Below are 18979 nucleotides of genomic sequence, written 5' to 3'. Positions count from 1 at the left end.
CACATCCAAGAAGTCTTGGAGAACCTTGAAATTTCTTCCAGTAGCACCTTAAAGACCAACTAAGTTAGTTCTTGGTATGAGCTTTCGTGTGCATGCACACTTCTTCAGATACACGAAAGCTCATACCAAGAACTAACTTAGTTGGTCTTTAAGGTGCTACTGGAAGGAATTTTTTTTTGTTTTGACTATGGCAGACCAACATGGCTACCTATCTGTAACTTGAAATTTCTGTCCTTTTCACACATTTATATATCTAGTGTAGCTTCAAAAGTTGTCTGAAGCCCCTAGGACTGACCAAAAGCTGGGGCCAGTACGGAAAAGCTGGGGGGCTCAGTTGTGAAAAATGTCCATTTTCTATACTGCCATTGGATTGCTTATTGATTCTTCTGGATATTTCAGCTGTTTTGGATATAACTGATCACAGTATCCTTCTAGATCTACTTGCCATGATGGGGACATTGTGCTCAGCACCCACCTGACTTGGAAGTGCTGCAATTTGGTGCCATGGTACTTGTGCTCTGGTGTTCCACAAGGCTCTATTTTGTTCCCATGTTGTTCAAGAGCTACATTAAGTTGCTGGGAGAGGTTGTGCAAAGTTCTGCAATCAATTTAGGCATGGCACACAGCTATCTCGTCTTTTTTATCAGATCCAGGTGCAGCTGTGGACAACAGATGCCTGGAGCCAAGTAACGGGCTGGATAAAAGCTAACAAACTGAAACGCAATCCAAACAACACCATGGTACACTTGGTACTGGCCTATCAGGGAAGAGATATCAAACTGGTTTTGAAAGGGGTATTCTCCTACATACAATCCTATCTATAACCTTGTACACGTTTGATCTCCAGCCTTGTTGCTGGATGCCAGGTGTCATACCATGCAACATCTTTCACTAGTTTCAGCTGAGGCATCAGCTATATCTCCTTTCTTAGTGCAGATGGCCTGACCACAATTATATATCTAGTATATCTAGTAACATCCAGTCTAGATAATTAATGTTATGCATGGGATCCCCTTTGCAGAACATGTAAATACTACAACTGGTGTTAGAATGTAACAGCTAGATTATTAAATTAGGTTAATCCCAGATAATGAACTATGCCATTGCACTTGGTACAGAGTCTTTACTATCTTCTAGCACCAGACAATGTCTGTCCTGCTCTCTCCTGTCTTTAATGCTTTTAAGAGTAAAAAATGGCTCTTTACTGGCTTGCACCATTTTAAATTGTTTTGGTGGCTTCCTTTACTGTTTTGGTGCAATTTTTCTGATTTAAAATTTGTTTTTATTTTTTAATGTTAATTTTGGTATTCCAAGTCACCTTGAGAGACGATAAGGTGGAATTATAAACAAATATAGCAACCATCAGCCTTAATACATGTGTGCTAATGAAAATACTTTACTATAAAGGTACTAAAGAGACCTGTCAATCTTATTTTACAACATAGTATGTTGAAATCCTAATAAATTTCTTGCTAGCCCACTACTGTGATTTTTTTTTCTGCAGCAGCAGCAGGAATGCAACTCATTATTTCCCTATATGGTTATAGAAGAAACAGCTGGATCCTCTGTGCAAAATCTTGATGAGTCATCTGAGACACAGGCATTTAAAAAAGCAGTTTACCACCACTGGGTTTCATTCTTGATTTTAGACTATTTTTAATATATACTTTATAAGGGTCAGTATAAAATAAACAATACCAAATGTCAGGAAAGGCTGAAGACAAAGGACCCAAAAATGTGCACAAGGATGCAAAGATCCACTTAACTGGCTCTACATGCTCAAGGAGAACTGTATTTTTGTTTCTTGAACATCATCTCCTTAAGATGCAGAGCAAAGGATTCTGCAATCGATGGGAGCTGCTAAGCAGCTTGTGGTATGACATGGGGTAATTCAACAAGGCCACTCTCCTGGGTGCAAACCCATGGCCACAAGACCTCAGACCCTATGATTACCTTGCAATATTTTTCTAGATTATTCTAAGTTTTCAAAGTCATTCCACAAAATATTTCACATTCCCAAGTAATGGAATATTTAAAAAAAAAAACCTAGGTTATGGATTACATTATAGGATACTGTCATAGAATTCTCTCAAAGTTATTACCTGCTACTTCAGTATGAAAGGAGTCAGTCCAATAACCAATTGTCCAATATTAAGTTTAGTATCAAAGGAAGCTGCTTATATTAGGCTTGGCTATTTATCTATGTAGCCTAGCACTATCTAATTAGATTGGTGGTAGCTCTGCAGGGTTCCAGTCAGAGATAGTCATCTTTATCTGCTACTTGTTTTGTTTCGTTTTACACTAGAGGAGATTTAACCTGGGCTCTTCTATACACAAATCATTTGTTCTCTATAGCAGGCATGTCCAACCAGTAGATGGGGTCTTCCTCCCCCAAAACAGATCAACAACTTTGGCTCCCCCCCAAAAAGCTAAACAACTTTGGTCAATCCAATGAGAGGATTAATGCCAGTTTTTTTAATAGTGGGAGTAGATCGCGGTCTCTTGGGAGTTGGCCATGCCTGCTCTATAGGAAAGGCATTAGTCTCTTCCCTTTTATAGCATTATACTATTATATCAGTTCAGTTTAAATGAAATTGATTCTAAGTGACACACTCATTTTGTTTTACCAGAATGGCTTTTCTTTACCTAGTTTTCTTCTTTGCATAGTTTTCGTCTCGTTTTAAAACTATATGAAGTTATTTAAAACTTCATGACAGAATCTTTTTTAAAAAATAGATAGAATGCATTACACATCAATGAAAAAATAACTCGCCATTAAGCAAGATAATGCTGGCATGCAAGCATTAAGTTACACTTGTGTTTATTGTCTGCATTCTTTTCCAAATATGGCATGCTACCTACACTTTGCACAAACAAGAACACACTGGAGGGGGATTGCATACAGGATTTGAAAACAGTGATTTTTCAAAGATGGTAGTTTAAAAATCAAAGGATACACACTTTGAATTATGTCAATTTTGATTATCGAAAAGTGATATATACAGTTTGAGGAAATCCACAACAGCAAAGTTTTAAAACCTTGAATATAGTTCATGTTGTGCAGAAAATTTTATCAATAATTTACTGCACAGGAAATCTTAGAAATGCCATGACTTCACAACTAATTACAATTTGTAACAGACATGCTTTTGAAGTAACTAAATTTCCTTTTTTTCTGAACTGGACTGAATACAATTCCCAGGTTAAAAGTAATAAGATGTAAGTTAAGTCTCAAATGCGCATGTTTCAAAACTCTTTCTATTCATATTGTTTTCTAATACAAAAACTGGTATTGTTATATTCATTTACTTGGAAGTAGTTTTTATAATACACCAAGCAGTAAGGCTTATAATCCCTCAAACACTCCTCACACTTGCAAAACCAATTCCTAAACACAGATTCAAACATTTGCTACATGCCTCAAAAGCAAATTAATAAGTCTAACCTTTCAGGATCTTTGTTTCATCCACTCGGGAAAGATGTCCTTCGTCTATGAGCTTGTCTGGTGAACAAAATAAGGGTTACTATCCCAGCTCAAACCATGCAAGCATTTCTTTGTACACGTCTCTAATACACATTCCATGACCAAATTTAAACATGGCAACATTACCTCACACTTCTCTGTGCTGGAATCAATGGAACTTTTTCATTTTAATCTTAATTATCTATGCACAAACAAGATGATAAATTAATAAGAAAATGTTGCCAAAGATTTGAGCAAGCCCAATCTACTGAACTGAAAGTTGATTTTGAAATTAATAAAGACATTTATAAATTCTACAACAGAAGTGTTTTAAAACCTGGTATTAAATATAATTTGCAAGCAGTGAAAAGTATATAAAATTAAGTTGATATTGCCAGGGGGGCGGGGGCGGTTCTCCTATGGAGCCTGAGAGTGACCTTATACCCACACAAGTTAACACTATGTCTGAATTCACCTACAGGAATATACTCCTCTGGTACAGAGGTCTTTTTTCTTTGTGGCTAACATAGATACGCATTATTAACACTATATAGTGGTCACATTCCTTTAACAGGAATAATAGTTTTGAAAGCTGGTCTCAACTCTTGATTTAACAGTGTCCAGAAGTGAGGGAAAAGACGAGAAATTCTGGAAATGTTTTATACTTCTAGTGCACATTTCCTGCAACCCAGCTATTGCTTTACATTGCTGAACTTTGGGGAAGACTCAGGGATTGAATATATCAGGCGTCCTTCTTATTAGTTGGCAATTAGTTGACAGCACACCAGTATTTAGACTGGTGGTGTTTTTCCAGTAACAATCCCCAATAAGACTTGTAAGTGGGAACTAGAAGAAGATTGGATGAGGGCACACAAGCATGGTGGCCTTATGCTTTGTTAGCAAAATAATGAGGCAAGTGGGGGGAGAACCACAAACACAGACTAGGCAAGAAAATAAAATTAAGTTAACATGACAAGGTGGAAAAATCAGACTAAGAGGCCAAAAGAAAATATCAGTGGAGAGAACAAAGATAGGAAGAAGAGTGGCAAATTAAGGGGTCAAAGAAGAAGAGGTAGCACAAGACAGATGTGGTAGAAAATGGGATCACACATTCTGTACTATTCTGAATGGACAAAAGTAGGAAAATAAAATGGCATTAGAGAGCTGAGGAAATAATGGTTTCAAATGATTATTTTATGGTTAAGTAAATGTTATTCATTTTCATCATTTCATGATTGCAATATTACATCATGTATAATCCATCTTTAGCAATCATATTTCAGGGTTTTCATGTCATCTACCAACTCAGCCTTAAACACTTTTTCAATTCAGATAGTTCATGTTTGTTAGATGAAACTTTATTACCACGTAATCAAGCTGTAAGACAAATCTGAGTGCTATAAATGCCTGTATGAATCTCAATTATTTTCTCAGGCACTAAGCAGCTCCACCTGCATTTTTACTTGATAAACTTGATAATAAAAGGAAGCCTGCTCAGTGCTACTAAGCAAGATAAAAGTAAAGGCCTTTTTTCATGGATGAGAGAGTAATGCCAGAGCAGAATGTACTTAAGAGGTGACTGTTTCAGGGCTTTTAAGATAAGCAGACAGACTGATGAGAACTAGACTGCATTTCATACTATGGAAACAGAAACAAATGTTTGAGATTTATGTCATGGATCACTGACAAGCCTTTTCTATGAAAATAAAATCTGCTCAAAATAGGTCAGCTAATAAATATATAGGACTTCCGTGATTACAGAACAAATTGGTCACTAATTGTGAGGCCTATATTCTATCTAAACTTGCATATAATAATGCTATGCTGAGGTAACCATCTTCCCACTGAAACAACAAAAGCTCTCTTATCTTTTCTTACATGTACCTGACAGGGCGTAATCATTTAATACTTCAGGTAAAGAATTTCAGGTACCTTCTTCCTCTGATACATACATATTTCAACCTATTGTATCATAGCAAGATAGTGAGCATTAACTGTGTAGTGCTTCTTTCCTGAAAGACCAGTTGGTGAACTTGTGATCAATACATCGTTTTTCATTTTGGCTGTAACCTAATATAGATTATTCATATTAATCACTTCCTTAGCCATGACGTCAGCCATCTCAGATTACCAGATCAACCTTCCAGATAAAGTCCATTGCCTCTAGTCTAATCTGAGTGATGGCTGATCCCCAGGGGCTGAAAACGTGACCACACTTTTTTAAAAAAAATATTGATGGTAGATCTATTGCCTTGCTGACTGCAGTTTCTTGAAATAACTCAGCAAAATAATATTTTCCTGACATAGCGTGTTTAGCTAGAAGTGTTCTTAAAGAGTGAAACCCCCCCTTATAATATTAAAACTTTTCTTTCTCATAATATTAGAACATACCGCCATCCAATAAAGGTAAATGGTGGGAGATTCAGGATAGCAGGGCTCTGACAGATATTGGTGAACAGCAGAAGGAGTGCTTCTGCCCTCATATCCTGCTTGTGGGCATCCCACAGGTATCTGCCTGGCCACTGTGGGAAACAGGATGCTGGACTAGATAGGCCTCGTAGTATTCATATGGTGTGCACCAACCACAAGGGTTAGTTGAGACCCCAATTCAACACTATGGAAAACAGTCTGCCTAAGTCTCAGATGCTTCATGAGCTGCCAAGTTTGGCTTGGGCATCCTTCTGAACCCACTTTGTTCATACACATACCATCTCTACTGGAAAACGAAAAGCCAGTTATAACCCCCCTCCCCTTTTTTGGCAGATGTGGATGAGCCCTGCCAAGTTACAGGCAAATAGGCCAAATGTGATTTGTTTTTTTAAGGAAACTTGTAACACCTATTTTATTGGGGGCATAATTAGATGAAAATTGTAAGCAGTGTCACCATTTCTGAAACCTCAGAGCCTGCCAGAATTTGAATAGTTGAAGTGGCTTTCTCACAAAGGCATTGCACATAAACCCTAAACTGTGGCTTAGCATGATGTAAACAGGCCTTGGATTCTTACACTCTTCTTTTCCTTCAGTGAAGCCACAAGGAAGAAACCGAAAGCTTCCACAGTTCCAAGGTGGGTTAAAAAAGAAATTTATTGTCCCTGGAGTTTGGTGGGCAATTTATCAAATAACTGAAGCTATGACAAAGGTCTCCTTGGGTAAGAAACCCACTGGATGGGGAGGGGAGAACTAAAAAAGGATTCACTTTCCAAGTAAAACAATTCCCTCTGGTTACATGGCTGACCTGTCAGTCACAATGGTAGTCTTTCTCTGTCTTCTCCTCCTTTCCCCATCACCCTACACTGCTGTTATTTCTAACCTAGAGACATTGCTTGTGTTTTAAGGAGACACTTGTATTCAGGACTTTTTTGGCATCTGAATCACCAAGAGCTTCCTGATTCAACTTGTGCCACCTTAAAACCGATCCCTCCTTGCCTCTTGACAGGTCCAAACTTGAGGTAGCCCACTGCTCCGGGGACTCAGAGTTTGTCCAAATCCAATGCACACATCTAACATATATCCTCTTGTAATAAACAAATGGCCTCAAGCAGACTTACAGCAAAGTTAAACTATCAAGCAAAATAAAATAAATAAAAGCAATACTCAAAGCCTCCTGCTTTTCTTTCTCCCCCCCTCTCCCCCTCCCCAATAGCTGCTGGAGAAGGGGCAGGTGGCTTTTGCCAGAGGTAAACCAATACCTTGCAGAGAGCTTTGTTCCTTCCTCCTTCCATCTCTTTGAGTCTCCCTCTTCTTTTTTCCCTTCCTATCCTCCTCCTCTCCTTCTGGGCTTCCCCCAACCACATAAAATTAGGCTAAGGGCCACAGGTGCCCCACCCCCTTTAGCAATCTTGCAAAATAAACAAGATGTGAATTCAACAAAACCAACTTTAAAACCAATGGTCTTGGTTATAGGAACTATATAAATATATATTTTTAAAATTAAGATTACAAATGATAAAAACTGTATTTAAATAACATTTTGCCCATATGTAATATGGGAAAGATTACATAACACAAACCCAAAGAGAAAAATGCAAAAATGAAGAAAGCAGAAAAATAAGCACTGAAATCTGTGAAGAAATTGAGGATGTAAGTACATTGGGGAAGCTACTTCCACCCCTGCCCCACTCTACCCCACCCTTTAATGCCAATCCAGTGCATTTTTGTTATCAGCAAATATGCTATATTTAATTTTTAAAAGCCTTCATGGAATACATAATAACGTGATAATAGTCTTGGAATGATTGCAAAAAGTTGGAAAACTGAGGAAGACAAGGATGAGGTACACAACAAACTGTACTGAACTACTGCCTTTCTGGAACATGCTGAGCATTTTATTATTATTATTGTTATTATTATTATTACGCCTAAAATATTGCTTTTCCCACAACACTCTCCTAAAGACGTCCACTTTCCCGAAGCTGCCCGTCAGCTATCCTAGAAATTCAGTGACAGGAAGAATTTGGATCCTTTTAATACACTCCAATCATTGTGGTATTTGGGCACTTTCTGCTTTACTTTGAACAATTAGTGAAACACTGAAAGGGGAAACCTGCACATCTCCCCTATGATCATATGTGAGATCTCCCTCTTCTATTTGCCCAGCTCACTATGGAGGGATGCATGAAATCTCCTCCAGCTGTAACACTGGAATTGTAGAAGTTGGTCTGCCCTTGATAAGTTGAGTGAGAAAATTCACTTGAGGCTTGCAGTCAGCTGTTTCAACTAGATTCACTATGCTCAGGTTAAGTCCCCATCTGGATTTCCCCATTCTACTCATGATTGCAGGCTACCTTTCCATAATACTATAGCAACAACTATAGTTCTGTTCTGTTTTTCAGAGCACTTCAAAAATATAACTGTCCCAACCCTAGTACTGAATATATGATACTGTTTTTATAGACGTTTTAGTGAATGTGATGAATGCTCTGTACTCACTCTGGCACTCTATGAACTGATGAATAAAAGTGCAGTCCCCTCCACTCTTTGAAAGAAAGTGCTCTAGTAAAGAAAGAAACACCTTTTAAGTTCATATCTCCATCTTTTTGAGGGCTCATGACAAAATGTATAAGCCTCACAGACATCAGGGGAGGGAGGAGAATTTTTCACCAAAAGGCACAAGAAAGAAAAGGGGAGACACACACCCTCAAATCCAAAGGAAAAGCACCAGTGTAATATAGAATATATTGAAGGTGTAAATATACAAAATTGTAATCTGCATGTTTACATCTTCAAAATTTACAAGCCTCACAATTTGTACGTTACTACCAGTGAAAGTTAACCTATACCAAATCCAGATTGTATCAACAAGGCACTTTCTGTTGTAATACAAATACCTTTAGATTTAAACATTTTAAAATTGTTACCCAACTCAGAAGTTGGACACAATTTTAAACCACCTTCAAATTACTAGGTCTCAACAGCTGGACTTGATTCATAACATATATTAATTTGTGAAGTTGGGTATGGCTAAAGTAAATAGCTGGAAAGGATTATACCTGTTTTTTAAGAGTTGTAGTTAGAAGGATATTTTCAGGCTTCAAGACAGTTCCTCGAAATAGCTTTCATCTCACTAATGTCTAACACAGGGATGACAAACCCTCATTTTGGGGGCTTGACATGGTCCCCAAAGCAAAATTTCCTGACCCCACTGACTATGACATCAGGGACAAATAAATAAATAAAGTAGTGCACTAGGGTGGGTGGCGCCCAGTGTCCTGATGGGGATGGGAATTGATCATCTCTAGTAATCAGATCAATCATTTAATGAGAAGTGGGGTTGTGTGCCTGTGTGTATATCTGCCTGCATGTGTGCACACACGCATATGAGTATCTGTATGCAAGAGTGTGGTATGCCCCATGGAGGATTGGCCATGGGTGAATGTGTCCCTTGGGCCAAAAAATGTTAGCCACCCTAGTCTAACAGGTTAAAATTTCTAATCAGTTTAATCTGTATTATATACATTTTCCAAAGAAGCTGTTAAAGTGCCATTTTAGTCAGAAAGGAAAAAATAAGACCATCAAGGTTCAGAAATAATTATTTATCTAATCCCGCCCCCTGCCACCATAAAATTTCATTAGTGAGTGAGGATTCTAACCTGGTTTCCCATGCCCAAATCAAACAGTTGCCATTTCACCATCCAGACCTCAATGTATATGCATACTGTATATTGTCAAAGGCTTTTGCAAACCTCAAAACAAATGTTGCTTCTGCACATTTAAGCTTTGAAACAAAACTGAGTCCATTTGAACAGCATTATCAACTGCATTATCTAGGATCGGACAACAGGTCTCTCAGTGTCCCACAAAGGGGCCCCATAATCACTTACTCTGGTGATGGGGGCGGCCCTCTTTCCCTGTGACAGGAAAGCAACAGCCCTCAAAAGAATCTGTCCTGACAGTGGGGCAAAGCTCCCATGTAAGACGATATGCAGAGTGCGGGGAGCAGAAGTTGTGTAAATGACTGAGAAGAGAATGGCAACATCCATGCTACCTAGGGCAGAATCGCAAGGGAACTGCCAGATTACAAAAAGTGGAACCTGAAGAGTGGGAGAAGTTTTGAGAAGCAATAAGCCCTACTCCGTTCACAGAAAAAGAGTAACGGTACAAGACCTTGCACTATTACAGGTCTACGAGAAGAATGGATTGGGCAAGCCCAGGTCCGTGTTCATGGATGAATGGTAGTCTCATCTGTTTTCTCGTAAAAGCTCTGAAACTCAGGCTACCAAAGATAAAGAAAATATGATATAGTGCAAAAGAATTGGTTAGGGAAACTGAGCCTGTTGTAGGAAGCAAGGAAACAGTATAGCAGAAGGAGATTCTGTTGAGCAAACTGAAGAAAAATGTGAATATCAAGGGACAAGTAAAGTTAGGAACTACAAGAGAGGAAAGTTGGGGAAGGGAATGCTGGCAGTACGAAAGTAAAAGAATAAGTGGATCTGCCTGACAAAGGCCTAAAGAGCAAACTGTAAGCAATGAGCCCTTGTGAGTAGAAACATTACCAGATCTTTATCACTTGGTAACTCACTAAACATCCTGCCTTCTGAGACTGGATTTTTGGTCAACAAAGCTGTGGAAGAAAGCTCCACAAAAGGAATAGTTAATAAGAGCTACTGCTTGTCAATTCCAAGTAAAACATATCTCCACAGAGATCATACAAGATGATAAATGTGATGTGTGACAGCAATGACTTGTGCCTGGTTTGGACGTAAAAGGAACCAGTGTTTGGGGGATTGCCATAAAATACCACCCTCCCACTTTTGAATGCAAATTCCAGCCACCCTCTTCAAACTGGGTTCCACATTTAATATTATCTTTTTGACAACTGTGATTACAATGAAACCAAGGCATGCTCCAAAACTCATTTTGAGACCCTGTTTTCAATCAGGTTCTCAAAATGGGTAGAGTTAAACACCAGGATTAATTGTAACTAGAGTTAACACTGGTCACAGAAGACCAAACTAGCTAAAAGGAGGCAGTGGGAATTTGCATGCAAGAAGAGAGGAGGAATGGAATCCTGCAGTCCAATCCTGATCTTGATTCCAGTCTTAGGTTCTAACTGGGTTTTGTTCTGATCACTACGGCTGATGAGGCAAGCCTCTAGTCTGTTTTAAACATGTCTTGCTTCTTTAGATGTGGCAGTGCAACAGAGTAAATTACATAGAAAGCTACAGGTGTCCAAAAGGGTCCTCTGCATTCCTCAGATCCTAAGAGGGAAGTTAAGCATTTCAAAAGAAATGAGAACATTGTGTGTAATAATGTTGAAGGATAAGTTAGGAAGTGATCGTGCTTGCAAATTTAGCATTTTCAGATGTGAAAAGCAGGAACATTTTAGAGTTAATTGGCAAGCAAAGCAAAAGATTTCTAGGGCTGCGATCCTATACATGCTTACCTGGGAGTAAGTCAGATTAAACTCAGTGGGATTCCTTTTGAACAGGCAGGTATAAGATTGCCCTGCAAATTAACTTGGGTACCCTTATCCATTTTGGAACATGCTACATTAATAGTACCCTGCAAAGGACGACTGAAGTTTTCATCATTTTGATTTATTTTGAGGCAGAAATTTGACATGTTTTTTTTTTTTTTTAAAGTCTCCAACCATCATCAGAGTTAAACTTGAAGAGCCATTGGCATTATTGTCCTGAACGGCCATGTTGATGTATCTGCTTTTATTACTGTAATTATTTTCCTGCAATGGATAGATATATTATACTGATGTACTCTGTTACTAAAGTCTCACTAGTATTGAAAACTTCATGCTCTGGCTGAAAGTAGCGTATCCATGCAAAGGCATGTCTAAAAACACAAAATTTAGAAGCCAACACCAAGTGTTTCTTCAGTAATATTTTAACTTACTTTTTGTTGTAAAAATTAGAAAAAATATTAACACAAAACAAGCAAATAACCAAAAATAAGCTCAAAATTATAACCACCACCACAAAAAAGGCAGTCATGAAAGATACTCTACCTTTTTCAGCGCTCCCATTAATTTTAGGAATGAAGTCATCAACTTGTATGCCTAGAATTAACAAATGGTATTAAATCTGAATAAGCAAAGTATTCTGTAAATATGGATGACGACTTTCTACATTGATTAGGACTGATTAGAAGCAGAGACACTCCATTTTCAGGTGGCAAAAATGAGCTGGGCATTTGGGCTATTATGGGGGTTAAATTTCAAGGGCGGGGTTGCAAATCTCACCAGGTCTTCCCTAGCTCCTTATGGACCAACATTTTCAGTTGCTCAGAATGTCCTCAGAATGAGTGCCATTGTGAGGGGCATCTGATGAAAGAACCTTGCCCTCCTCACTGGCAGCCACCACTCATCATGCCCCTGAATGCTCCTTTGGATAACACTCCTTCTGAGGGTTTTCTAGGACGTTTCAGTTCATGACTGTAGCTACAAGAACATGGGAGCAGCACTGGCGAGTTTCAGGCCCCCTGCCCTTGATATTCAGGAACAAAGGAAGCTGCCTTTTACAAAAGAAAACCAGTTGTCCATCCAGCCCAGTGCCAGTCAATTTCACAGATTGTCAGTCACTCTCTAAGGACCTTTTGCAAAGCATATGCTATGGTCACCCCGAGCTATTTGCCCCACCTCTCACAAAATGCAGTTCAGTTTTGCTACCCAGTTCAGTCATGAACCTTCCACTAAACATGGGCCAAACTTCTGAAACCTCTATTAATACTTTATCCTTCAAGCTACTGGAAAAATAAGAAATAAACTCAATTTCCCTCCTTTGAGCAGCAGAGTTTGTCACATATCACAAGTGCCAAAATCAATATACCATCGGGGGGAAAAAGTTAATGATGTCATAATTCTTCCTTAACTGCATCACTAGAATTGAAAAGTTGCAATAGTCAAGTTCACCTTTTGTGTTGGGACTTTTAAAAAACAGTGCCCTCTACTGGTATTTTCTTGAAATCATGATTTATCAATAATCTAGAAAATAAACTATAATAAAACTAAAGGCATCGTTTTCAAATGTTCTTACAGTCTGTGATCTATAGCTCATTTAACTGCTTTGCACAAAAGAGGTACAATTTAATAATCAAATTTCAACATTAAGCAAAATACTTTAACATCAGACCTACCTAAGCTGTTGTGTTCTTTAAGAGCTTTCTCCTGAAGATGTTCTAACCGGACTGCAAACAGAATTCCAAAAAAACATATATTTCACAGTTTTAAAGAAAAAAAATTATGATAAAAACATGTTTGAACTACTGGACTGACCTTGTAAAGCAGTTAGCCGTTCATTGGTGAAGTCATTATCTGCTTGCAAAGCCTCTATTTTTGCTTGAAGCTCTTGCTCTCTCTCTTCCATCTCTTCTATTTTGTGCTGCAATTCCTTTTTCTCAGCCTGTCCCTTTTGCTGGATTTCTTCTTGTCTCCCTTCAGCTGCCTGTTCAACACCATGAAAAAGAACCCACAGATCAGTACCTATGGATGGCGATTCCAGAAAAAGAATGAATGCAAAAGTCATGTTAGTTCTGGAACCAAAACGTGCGGTTAGAAAGACCAAATGTACCTTTAGTTTGTCAGTGAGATCTTTAATTTCATTTACAGCTCCATTGTATTTGTTGGCCAATTCCCGCAATTCTTCCTGAGTCCGTTCGTTCATTTCTTTCAAGTGAGTACATTCATCTTCGGTGTTGCTTAAGCTTCGCTGTGAGAAGAAAAATTGCACATTTAAGCCAAAAATCTATTGAAACCAGAAACTTTTCTGTTACTCTGTTTTTAAGATTTATTATAACTGCGCAATGTATGAGAATTATAGCAACCATTTCCCAGAGAAATGTGCCAGACATCACTCCAACGGCTCTGCTGAGACAGGCCAGCCCCATCAGGCCTCCTCTCCTTCAACTGGGGACAGCCATTCCAGAAGTGGGGGAGCTGGGAAGCAGAGCTCACTACATCAGCTCTGCTATGGCAAGCCAGCTCCATCAGGAACCTCCTTCCACAGCTGGTCATTATAGAAACAACTGTTTAGAAACTGGTGCCTGCATTTTCATTTTCATTTCCTTCTTCCCTCCCTATCCCTTTCCCCTTAGGTGTCGTGCTTTTTTAGAATTTGCTTTGATTGTATGTAAGCTGCTCTGGGAGTCTTTTTGGCTGAAGAGTGGAGTACAAGTGCTCTAAATAAATAAATAAAATTACTCAAAACATTATTTTGCTAAGCATGCTGCCCTTGCCCACTCCCCAATCCCTGCGGCATTCCCTCCAATCTGTTCTAGGGGTGATGCACGGGGAATATCTGTTGCACAAGCAGAAGACATTGTGCAAGCTCAGGGTCTCCATTGGATTCAGTCCTACTCTTCTAATTCTAAATACAAGGGGCAATCAGTTTGAGTACAGTTTAATTTTGAACAGAGGTGTGCATAGTGTGAATTCAACTTTAATCAAAATAGCCCCGCCATTTTATGATCTTTATGCATATGCAATTTTATGGTGTATTTTTTTAAAAAAAAAATTGTTTTTTTTATGAATATTTATTGGGATTTTCAATAACAAAACAAAAACAAAAATAGACAAAAAAAATGACAAAAGTACAAAAATACAGAACTTAAAAACAATTAAAAACACATAGAATTTCAATTGCTTATTTTCCTTTAACTTGTTTCTCAGACCTCCTCACACCTCCCCTTTTTATATTCCAATTTAAATTGTTAGCTCAGCAAATCCTTATTACTTATTTCTCAGCTTTACTTAATAATTTATTTTAACATGTTATTATTTTACTTTTTCTCTTTCTTCCATTTCCTTAATTTATTTTTGCAAACCTTATCTTCATTTAGTTTAGACCATTTTAGAGACCAGTTTTAACTTATCCAAACTTAAACATCAATACTTATACATTAGTACTCATTCTTAAACATTTTTCCTAATTTTTTTTTTAAAAAATTAAAGTGACAGTTCAAGTCATTAGTACGAGCATACAAAACAAAAATCTGAACACATACCTGAGAAAAATGCACAAGTCAGATACATACATTCCAAAGAAGAGTTGTTTGAGCAGGGAGAAAATACCTCCCTAACTTTGCAAGATAAAACCCTATTTTAAAAAGGGTTAAATCTCAGAGTCAGGAAATAAATCTCAAGACAAGCAAAAAACAGCAAATAATAATAAAAATGTTGACATATTGATGTTTTATTTTCATGGTATGGTGGCAAAACCCAGTTTCAGGAACATGGCTAAAATGCAGATGATAAATACCTCCACTTCAGAGAGTTTTCTGACCACTTCAATTTTTTCCTGAAGGACCCGCCTCAAGGACTCTTTGGCAGTTGTCTCATAGTTATGCTTGTCTTCCTGTAATGCTATAAGCTCCTTTCGCAAACTATCTTCTGTTTGATTCTGTAAGCAGAAATGCAACATGGTGGAAATCTTAAAGCCACATGCTCATATTACCATTTACAACAGTATTACATTAAGTTATGAAAATATTTCATCCATTTTAGGACTTCACTAGGGTTTTATCCTAGGAAATTTGGTATTCCATTAAAAGTTCCCCACCTTGTCCCTCATGATGTCTGAAATATTCTTACCCTTTTTCAAATGCTACATTGTCTACCATTCTTGAAGGCAGATTTACTTCTAAGAAGTCATGTCAATATACCATTTCAAACTGAAGCTACTATGCTTGTGCTATGCAAAATTCTAAGATTTTTCCTCATTAAAAAGAGAAAAGAAAAGGGGGAATGTTTCAGGGATGTAAGAGAGAGGTGCAGGCATAACACTGACTCCTTAACCATAGTTAACAGCCAGGAGCTAACTTTGGAAATGCATGCTCCCTTCCTTTTCAGGAAATACAGTCAAACCTAGGCTCCCAAACAGCTCCATTTTCAAATGATTCGGCTCCCGAATGCAAAAACCCCGGAAGTAAATGCTCTGGTTTTCAAACGTTTTTTGGAAGCTGAACGCCCAACATAGTTTCCACTGAGTGTAGGAAGCTCTTGCAACCAATCAGAAGCCATGATTCGAATGTTTCGGAAGCTGAACAGGCTTCTGGAATGGATTATGTTCGACAACCAAGGTTTGACTATATTAAAGACACACGCATATGTAAACTATGGTTAAAGAAACATCAGCAGAGACCTTAACTGCAAGGTGTCTGCTGATGTTTGCTCAACTGCAGATAACACTAACCAAGGCTCCAGCTTAATCAGAATCTAAATCAAGCATTAAAATGTAATTTTAGACCTTGATTAAACAAGAATCATATTAACATTAACCATACTAAAGCTCTATGCTTATGTTTCACTTAGTTCTTAAGGCAAAATTAAGCAGGTAATTCACTCCCAAGGAAGGAAAGGGGAAGAGAAGATGCTATCATAGCAGGTGCCCAATCTCTTAACCAATGTTAAGATGATGACAATGCTACATTTGCAGCAGCCCAGATCTGTGAAGCAGAATTTGAGAAAACATGCAGTGAAACCACAGAAAGCAACAATGGAGTTACAGGATTCTGTGAGATGGTTACATCTCTCTTAATACCTTTGCATTTTTTCTTTCTTTCCCCATTCATCTGTGGTAATTCTTGGATACAAATGAGGACCAGAAAGGTGTACAAAGTCTCTGGATAGGCCTGCTCATAAAATCCTGCCTCACGCAGCTAAGCCACTAGTTGACACCCAAGATCTTTGGCTATCTCACGTTGATTATAAAAAACTGCTCTGCTCTGGCTATTTTAAGAAAGCACTGAATGACTATCCCAGATAAGCTCCCCCTGCTCTCATGGCTGCAGTGAAAATAACACTTCATGCACAGATTGCAGAGTATAAAGTCTGCATATAAAGCAGTCATTTGACTTGACAATTTATATGATGATTTAGAATTGTTTTAATGTGAATCAGTCAACACTGCTTTTGAGGAACAAAGATTAAAATAACTTATCTAATCAGAGTAAAATGCACACTAAATTTAAATATTTATTTAAATACTTTAAATGATGGATAATTTAAATATTTATCCAAATAATGGATACAGTGGTACCCTGGTTCCCAAACAGCTTAGTTGACAAACAAATCGGCTCCCAAACGCCACAAACCCAGAAGTGTTCCGGTTTGTGAACATTTTTGGAAGCCGAACGTCTGTTTCAGCTGTTGGCATTGTTTCCAGGGCCAATCAGCCAATCAGAAGCCGTGCCTTGGTTTGTGAACGTTTTGGAAGTCAAACGGACTTCTAGAATAGATTGAGTTTGAGAACCAAGGTACCACTGTACTCTGGTTTTATGAGCACCTCAAGGTGGCTTACATTTAAATGAAGCTTCATCATGAAAACAATAAACTGAACGCGAAAACAGAAGGAACAGTGAATGGCAAGACGAAACACATTTTTTCAGAACTAACATGATCCTGGTACTGCCACACTGAATGGAAATGGCCACTGGCTTAGAATGCTTTTAAAAATGTCAACCAGGACAAATTTCATTATACAGTCATAGACCCAATAAAAGCAAACACCAAAATCATACAATTCCTTGAGTACACAGAGTTCGTTTCCCCCCTATCGCTGACTTCTAGGTATCATTGCTACATGAAACCTCCATGTCTAGAGGAAGTATGTCACTAAATTTAAAGGTGATGAGGGGAGGTGGCAGCAGTGGAGCAAATGGTTCCCTGCCCTGCTTGTAGGCTTCCTGTTAACATGTGCATGGTCACTGTGAGAAACAGGATGTTGACCTAGGTGGACCTTTGATCTGATCCAGAAAGGCTCCCTCTTATATTTGCTAAACAAATAATACATGTTTTGATATTATCAAGTACTCCAAGTTCTCAAACTCTAAATCCAAGCAAACTACCTACTTTTGAACATGCTTGTAGTTGGTTTCCCATAACCTCTAACCTTGATAGTAGTCTATCTTCATCTATCAAAGCCTGTTAGAAAGAAATTCAAGCACATTCGTAAATTAGCAGCATCTAATACAGTAAAAACACACAGTGAGTATTTAATAAGAACATGGGTTTTATGCAATACTATACTACCGGGGGGGACGCAGGTGGCGCTGTGGGTTAAAGCCTCAGTGCCTAGGGCTTGCCGATCGAAAGGTCGGCGGTTCGAATCCCTGCGGCGGGGTGCGCTCCCGCTGCTCGGTCCCAGTGCCTGCCAACCTAGCAGTTCGAAAGCACCTCCGGGTGCAAGTAGATAAATAGGGACCGCTTACCAGCGGGAAGGTAAACGGCGTTTCCGTGTGCGGCTCTGGCTCGCCAGAGCAGCGATGTCACGCTGGCCACGTGACCCGGAAGTGTCTCCGGACAGCGCTGGCCCCTGGCCTCTTAAGTGAGATGGGCGCACAACCCCAGAGTCTGTCAAGACTGGCCCGTACGGGCAAGGGTACCTTTACCTTTACTTTATACTACCGGGGAAGCCAAGTGGTGTCCTCCAGATGTTGTTTGACTCCAACTCCCATTGCCCCTAACCACTGGCCATGCTTTACAGCATTGCTAACTACACTTCAGATTAGTTCACAGTAATCTATAGTTGTGACAGATAAGTAGGTGCACTATCTGAAAAGGTCCAAAATCAACATCACACAAAATACCTGCCAACTAGTATCTGATGCCTCTTGTGTGACAGCAAGCAATCGCTGCAAGGTGGCCAATTTCTGTTCCAACATTTGTTCCCTATGTAAGGCTTCCTGCATTGAATAAGAACCAAAAAAAATCCTATTAGTACAACACAGTAGCAATAGATATCAGCACTTACAAAGTAGAGTTAAATGGTTTAAAAGGGTGAGAGATTTCAACACACTGTCTTTTGTACCTCAGTGTTTATAACTAGATACGATTATTTTGGCTGAGCTGAGACATCAATGAACTCAGGTTCCCATATATGCTTAGAATGTGCTCTGGCCTCTTACAGATGTTGGGGCCCATCTCACCGTAGGCTTTGTATGAGTTTTAAAGACAAAAACACTTCAAGGACTACTTCTGTTTCAAGGAAAAGAAAGCAGCTCAGCAGCTATCAAAGTTCAAAGAAACTGAAAGAACAAGGCCAATTTCTCACCAAAATGTTCAAAGTTATC

The 18979-nt window shown here is 38.7% G+C and overlaps 1 protein-coding gene across 18 annotated transcripts in view; it reads right to left on the bottom strand.

The window, feature by feature from the left end:
• SLMAP (sarcolemma associated protein) overlaps positions 1 to 18979 on the bottom strand; it is a 96218-nt gene that overhangs the window by 23193 nt on the left and 54046 nt on the right. For 11 of the 18 annotated variants that reach the window (XM_079967010.1, XM_079966998.1, XM_079967012.1 and 8 more), the window contains exons 7-15: positions 18497 to 18592; positions 17760 to 17831; positions 15169 to 15309; positions 13483 to 13620; positions 13188 to 13356; positions 13049 to 13099; positions 11922 to 11972; positions 8393 to 8455; positions 3446 to 3502 (exon numbers count right to left, since the gene is read on the bottom strand). In XM_079967010.1, the coding sequence (XP_079823136.1) occupies positions 3446 to 3502; positions 8393 to 8455; positions 11922 to 11972; positions 13049 to 13099; positions 13188 to 13356; positions 13483 to 13620; positions 15169 to 15309; positions 17760 to 17831; positions 18497 to 18592 (838 nt within the window). The remainder of the gene's footprint in view (positions 1 to 3445; positions 3503 to 8392; positions 8456 to 11921; positions 11973 to 13048; positions 13100 to 13187; positions 13357 to 13482; positions 13621 to 15168; positions 15310 to 17759; positions 17832 to 18496; positions 18593 to 18979) is intronic. The other 7 variants (XM_079966999.1, XM_079967001.1, XM_079967007.1 and 4 more) reach the window with 3 other exon arrangements.

Source organism: Podarcis cretensis (assembly GCF_951804945.1).
Source record: "Podarcis cretensis genome assembly, chromosome: 2".
Lineage (NCBI taxonomy): Eukaryota > Metazoa > Chordata > Lepidosauria > Squamata > Lacertidae > Podarcis > Podarcis cretensis.
The sequence above is the reverse complement of the archived record's forward strand: the minus strand, read 5'-3'. Positions and strand labels throughout refer to the sequence as shown.